The sequence below is a fragment of the Morone saxatilis genome, unplaced genomic scaffold, assembly GCF_004916995.1.
Source record: "Morone saxatilis isolate NCDOM2014 unplaced genomic scaffold, NCSU_SB_2.0 Contig1, whole genome shotgun sequence".
NCBI lineage: Eukaryota > Metazoa > Chordata > Actinopteri > Moronidae > Morone > Morone saxatilis.
Window position 1 is genome coordinate 3,369,791 of NW_023339651.1, and position 7,236 is coordinate 3,377,026.

At 45.6% G+C, this 7,236-nt stretch overlaps 1 protein-coding gene across 1 annotated transcript in view; it reads right to left on the reverse strand.

The window, feature by feature from the left end:
• Positions 1-2,365: 2,365 nt before the first annotated feature.
• Positions 2,366-7,236, reverse strand: part of wnt3 (wingless-type MMTV integration site family, member 3) — an 18,108-nt gene continuing 13,237 nt past the window's right edge. The window contains exons 3-4 of the mRNA XM_035669118.1: positions 5,399-5,664; positions 2,366-2,833 (exon numbers count right to left, since the gene is read on the reverse strand). Coding sequence (XP_035525011.1) covers positions 2,366-2,833; positions 5,399-5,664 — 734 coding nt within the window. The remainder of the gene's footprint in view (positions 2,834-5,398; positions 5,665-7,236) is intronic.

Consider the following 7,236-nt stretch of genomic DNA (forward strand, 5'->3'; position numbering starts at 1 on the left):
GAGATATCTGATCATGCTATTGTTATGCAAGGAGCAGTTTCTATCACAGTCTGAAACAAGTTTAGAAGTGCGGTTATTAATGTGTGCGTTTACCTCTGGGCATGAAAACAAAAAGCATGAGACAGTTTTGTTCTTCAAATATATAATCTTAGTTCAGTCATACAGATATATACATTGTATAATAAATAATATTTATAAAAACATAACATTTACGATTATAAAATAAAAAGGGAATTATTCACTTTAAAACATTTGTACAAAACTTTGGATATAGCGGGGGGAGATGGAGGTGGAGGGGGAAAGGTAAGGGGGTGTGGAGGGTTGGAGGGAACTGAACACAGAAAGGTAGGCCCAGGTAGGGAGGGGCTGTGTAGAAGATGACACAAATGCTAAGCTATGTCACAAAGAGAGGACAGCCTATACACTACTGGGTAACTTGTGTTTTTGTTGTTGAATATAATTAATAGGAAGCAGGTGGGACTGTCAGAACATGTTGGGTGGAAACCTCTCTCAGTTTGTTCCACCATTGTGAAGAGCCAGCCTGCCATCCATCCATCCATCCATCCTTTTTTCCATTTTACTTCTGTCTTGTCACTGCAGCGATCACGACACACACACACACACACACACACACACACACATACATCCACATCTTGCACAGATCGGGCTCCTGATGAAGTTTTCCAACCTCCTTCTGCTCAATGTTCTCAGGATCAGAACTCGAGAATCTACATGAACTGGAAGTCTTCTCTGTCCACCCAGAAATCACAGCTATTTTTCCTCAATGATCTTAAAATCATTTCCTTTTGTTAAAAATTACAAGTCAGCGTCAACTGGGCAGTCATCCATGCCTCTGAAAAAAATATTTGGAGTAAATTACAGTATATTGTTCTTCCAATATCTCCAAAACCAGAAGAGCTAGGCAGTTTTGGGGTGTACTGACAAGAGTACAAGTTCATAAATCACGGTTCTTAAAAACCTCAACTGTCCAACACGGGAAAATATGGAGAGAAGGAAGGGAGGATGTGAAAGCCAATCAGAACCTACTCCACGCTCTGGTCTCCACGTCGTCACATGTCCCCCTTTTCTTTCTTCCAGTTTGATGCATAAATGATCTCCTACTCACATAATTTGAACGCTATCTTTTCCTGGCTGTTGTTCACCACAACGCTCCTTATATTGAATAATGTATGACCGTGTTGCATCACACTTTGTGGAATTCATGAGCAATTTACAGGTTGATCGTGCCCGAATGCAGAACAAAGTCGTCATTCATAAGAGCCGATAGCTTGAAACCAAAAAGAATTTTGCTCGCATAAACAACGCTCAAATTTTTACCACCTGGAGTAATGTGTAACTGAATAGTGCATACATATACATGTGTAGGGTTGTTAGTTAGTGGAATGAGCATGCTTGTTCACACACATGCTGCATACCTCCAGTCCCAGCCCAATGGTAATATTTCAGAAATGCAGGGCTATAAAATCAGGCTGTAGCATATATCTTCCAGGCTCCCTGGTCGACTGGTGCAGTAGAGTCAGTCAGCAGGGGAGTAGCAACACTGAGGATTTCATCAGCTCAGTAGTTAACAAAAGACAGGACTGTGGCACTTCCAACACCTGCCTGCTGTTTTCAGTTCAGTTCAGTAGTTACAAAGTGATGGTTTCCTGGGGCTGCCGACGTGTTCAGTATCACTTAGGAATAAGTGATGGTGTAGAGGTTGGTTTAGTTTAAAAAAAACAAAAAAAAGGTAAACCGGCCAGACCGGCCAGAGAAGTGAGGTGTTAGTTAGAAGATGCTTTTTATTCAAAAGCAAAGAGAGTCTGAAAGTTTTTTTTTTTTTTCTTTTTTTACTGCATTAATCTCCACAGGTAAAAGTGGTTACTTGTACATGCCACGGACCCATTGTTGTTGGCATGGAGGGGGGAAATAAATAAAGACACAGGGGGAGGGGAGGGGGCCAATGCTGCAAGGAAAGGAACCAGGGTGGGGGGGGAGTGCACAATCTAGCTTCTTTCCATAGAGAGCGGACTAACAAGTCAGTCAGGTCAACACAGACACTCTCTGGTCAGATATTATGGAAATGTTAGTGTTTGGAAAGACAGATTCTAGAGCGGTTTTTATTTTAAAAAAAAAAAGTAATCATTACTGATGTGCCCATTACCCATTAGGGCCTGAGTGTGTGTGCTGATGAATATGTTTTTTTGTATGGGATGCAGAGTTGCAAGTCTGTTGTCTTGAGGGGGGTGGGGAACAGGGTGGTCGTGCAGGATTTGGGGATCTGGAGGCGGGTGGGCAGCATTGTAGCCAGCATCAAGCTCTTGTCTGAAACCACAGGCCTCTCCTACCTGTACTGTGTGGAACGTCAATAGACACGCATCACACTCCTCGGCAGCCAGCTGACGTAGCAGCACCAGTGGAAGATGCAGTGGCACTTCTCTTTGCGTTTCTCAGTCCGGGTGTTGTGTCCGCGGCCGCAGCACAGCAGGTCGCAGCCCTCGATGCCATGCGAGGACACGTTGCAGGCCCGGTCACGTGTCCCAAAGGAGCCGGTCTCCGGGTTGGGCTCGCAGAAGTTGGGTGAGCCCTCGTAGTAGACCAGGTCACGCTCAGTGGGGTGCTTAAAGAAGTTGTACTTGACTCGCAGTGTCTCCACCCAGCCTCGTGACTCGCGGTGCTTCTCCACCACCATCTCCGAGGCGCTGTCGTACTTGTCCTTCAGGTAGTCGCCCAGCATGCGGAAGTCCGGCTGAGCCCACCAACATGTCTTCACCTCGCAGCTCCCTGACAGGCCGTGGCATTTACAGCGCAGGTGCATGTGGTCGAGGATGGTCTGAGAAATACAGAAGACACTTTTATGTTCACTTTGTAGGAATGTTTGACCAATGTCGGTTCTAAACATGGTTGCTTTAAAAGTAGGGTCTCACTCCCAGCTCAAATACCGACACTTTGGAAACTAAAAGTGTTCGATGTCCTGGAAGCACAAACTCTACATGTTGTATTGTGTCTCACTCCAAGCCACTTTGTCTGTTTCCCATTTACCCTAACCCAAAGCCTCGGTATTTGATGACCTGGAAACAAGACTCAACAATCAGCTATCTTCCTACAGAATGACCATTTCTTGTCTTAAAAGAATCAGATTTAATCAGCTTTCGTAACCCATTTTTCCTGATGCCTTAAAGCAAAACTCCACTAAAAACAGTATATTTTGATAGTAGAAAGTCACTGCCTGTAGTCTGTGAAAGGTGGCTATGAAGCTTGATCCATCAGCTTGGATTCAAAGAACAGATTTCAGTCCAGAGTCATGGCTAAAAGTGTCAAAATATCTGTAGAAACCTCTTAAACACAGAGGATCTGTATGTTCTGTAGTGTTCCCTTAGTCTAAAAGTCCCTAAACACAGTTATTGTGGTTGAGTTTTGGAGCTGGAGGTGGTGAGAAATTGATGATGGATATTTTGACTTGTTTTTTGTTGTGTCTCTGAGCTGCCACTGGAACCCACTCGAACTGCTATGATTTCCAGCTGACTGCATCGGCCATCCTCTGGAAAGAGTCAAACTGCAAAACTCCACAGAGCCACCTTTCGACGGGCCGACAGGTGGTGAGAATTTGATCCTGACAAGGTAGATCCTTTTAAAGCGTAATTAACTAAAATACGCTGATCTTAATTTAATGACTCAGCGCTTATGGGGCAGTCAAGTCACTCACCGCCAAGCAAGATCTATCAGAATTTTATGGTCAAATTTACAGGAAATTCAGTAATGCAGACTAACAAAACCACTAAAGACTCGCAGAGCTGGCCAAGAAAAACAATATGCCACCGGCTGCAATTTATTTAAGTGTCATGCAGCTGTGAAGTACAGAGGCTCCGTGCTGCTGCTAATTCTCTCTGAAGTCACTGGCTCACATCATGAGTGTGCTGCTGCGGGGCATATTTCACCTTTGTATTTTGATTTTGTTGTGCTTTAATTCAACAGCTATATTTAGCCACAGAATTCCCCCAGCTGGGGCGGAAGGCAGGTGGCTGGGGCACCTCTGGGTGAGGAAGGGGAGAGTAGGGGAGGGGGGGCAGAGGTAGGGGTGGATGGACTAGTGACATCATGCTGTGAAGCTTGTCATGCCAACATCAAGTCTCAGAGGCCCTGGGGGCTAAATAATGGAGCGTGAGAGGGCCAGGTGGAGAGGAGAGGAGACTCCTGACAGTACTGCTGTTCAGTTAGCTCCTGTGGTCGCCCCGGCTGCTCCTGTGTGCTCTGATCAAAGTGCTGTCTTGTTGCCGTGTGGTCCCACCATTTGCCCCTCAGCAAGCAGCCGGAGAGCCTATTTTCTCCAAGCGGTGACAGCAGCCAGTGATGTTTTAAGTCGGAGCTGATTTCCTTCTTTTCCCCCTCAACTCACTCGGGTTATTTGACTGGCAGGGAATTTTTCATTGGGATGCAAGGCATGAAAGGCGAGGTGTGGGGGCAAGATGGGAGGGAGGGTGTTGCTTAGATGAGTAATTAACCAGTCATTCAAAGTCAAGTGCTAATTTTCAAGTGGAAACTCAGAAATGTGCGGACAAGTCAAATACCAAAGCCCCTAGCCGTCACATAAACAATTAGTAATCCCAAACTGTAATGTTTCCTGGGTAAAGCCACTCCTTCTGCAAGATAGTCAGATCATTGTTCATTGTTTACGGCATCTCGGTTTCCCCCTTTTGCTCTAATTTATAGTACAATGTGTGCTGAGGTTATCAAATTAATGTGATGTATTACCGTGAAGCAATTTCATCCTTCAGTACAAAGTGTACTTCTATCTTGCAGAGTCAGTCCTACAGATATCCAGTAGTAACAAGCATACTTGTGGTACTCAATTTGTTCACTGTCTGGCCAAAAGTATGTGGACTCCCCTGTCCACCTCTGTTTTTCATGATTTGTGCAAGGCCCCTTAGTTCCAGTGAAGGGAAATCTTAATGCCGTAACATACAGTGAGACGGTGAACCTTTCCTGTTTTAACATGACCAGCCAGGACAGGTCCATAAATAAATGGTTTTCCCAGTTTTATGTGGAGGAACTTGACAAACCCTGACCTCAACCCCATCCAACACATTTGGGATTAACTGGAACACAAACTGCGAGCCAGACCTTATCTAAGGCACAACATCAGTGTTGGACCTCACTAATGCTCTTGTGTCTGAATGGGAGCGAATCCTTGCTGCCAGGTTCCAAACTCTTGTGGGAATCCTTCCCAGAAGACTGGAGGCTGTTATAGCAGCAGATTAATGCCCATGGTTTTGGAGTTCAACAATTACATGTGGGTGTAATGTTCAGGTGTCCACAAACTGTTGACCAGGTAGTGTATTTCAGTATGGAAAAACAGCACATCCTTGCACACTTTCCTCAAGTGTCTAAATGTGTTTACCGTGCGTCCTGCCTCGTTGTTGTGTCGGTTCATCGCAGAGCGAGCGTCTGGCCGGTTCTCTCTGGCGTCTGCGAACTCCCTTGATACCAGCACCCCAAACTCTGCATCCTCACTGCAGCCGCCCCATTTCCAGCCCTCCCCGGGAGGTCCCTTGTGGTGGGAATCACAGCCGCACATGGTGGATGTGCCCTCAGCACAGGAGCGCGTCACTGCAAACGCCACACCTGCTGAAGCTATAGCGTGGACAAACGCTGACTCTCTGGTTGCTGAAAGAGACGGACGAAGACAGACAGAAAGACAGAGAAGAAAAAAAAGAGATAGAGGGTGTCAATCTTGTGTTAAACATTGACAAGGCAGTCTTTACTACTGCCAACATCCAGACAGAGGTACTGAAAGGGATACCTCTAGGCAATAACCTTTAAACACAACATTTCATCTTTGAGAAGGCACATTTATTTACCACTGTGAAAAACAAGAACCCTATAGAAAAAAAATTGTTCACAGTGTATACCATATGATCATCATCAGCGATGAGGAAGCACATACTGCAGGACACATGAAGGAGCCTAAAAGCAGAGTCCCTGCAGTGACATTAGCCCATTGTGGTTGTGTCAGGAGGGCCTAACGCTCAGCGGGATCTCAGTGACCTCCTGTCATCCCTGAGGTGTGCTGCTTTGCATCTGGATAGTGTTTCAGGAATGTTGTCACCCCCTCCCCTCCTACCAGTCCCTGCTCAGAGCCCAAGGCCTTCTGGTGAAACCTAGCAGTGTGTCGGCCTGTTTCTTTTTTGCACTGAGGGATGGAGTTACGCCTCCTTTCAAGGCAACAGCTTATTATGTAACCAGACACCATTGTTTCACAATCACAGCACACTTACCGTGGCTCACCCATTACACTCCGCTAGCTCTGTAACAGACATAAAAAACACACACACACACAGAGGTATGGCGAGGTACCCTTAAGCAGTGGCTCGACTTTTCAAGAGCAATGAGTGGTCTGATATGCACAATTGCGTGATTTGAGTTTTGAAATTTGTATGAACACGACCAGCGGATAAAACCCGTATTTTGCAGACCACAGTGGTTACTAAAGCCAAAAATTCCTCAGCAATTCAACTGCCAATGAAGCTTTCAGGACCCAATCAGACTACTTTATAACCCACAAACAAAGTGTACTGATGTTTGGCTGGAGGCTAGTCATATGTTCCTACTCTGAAAGTGTCTGCAAGCTAAGTTACAAGACAAAAATATCGTTTTATTTATGGTGTTTGATGCCACAGGGGTCAATATCTGTGCTGTTTTAAATTTTATATCACTTGAGTCATTTTTTTGCTGATCATCTATATTTCTGGCATTTCTGAGAGTAAGCATGCTGTTAATTTACAGGGTGGAAGGTCGGATGGATCATCTGAGCTGGTATTTTGTTGTGAAACGTAATACAAACTGTTCTTTTTAGATGTATCTTATTAAATTTAAACGATGAAATACCAACTAGACTTTTGTGTGTCTAGAAATACTGTATTTTTACCCTTCATTCACAGTTTTGGTCTAAATCCCCAGTGAATCCTTGCACGACTGGATGACACACAGTCCTCAGGTTCGGCATCGCTGCTCACCCTGGCAAGCCTAGCTGGGCCCTCCACAACAGGGGCCTGTGAGCCCTGGGCCCCTGGAGCTCTGGCTGTTCGCCAAGGCTAGCGCTGCTCCTGCTACCTGCTGGGCCCATCAATCCGCCTTTGTTTCCCTTGTGTCACACTGTATTATCCACACAAAGAGCCCAGCGACTCGCGCCCCCACAGCCCCGCTCTGCCCGGAGCTGGCATTCCCTAAACTCCCTAA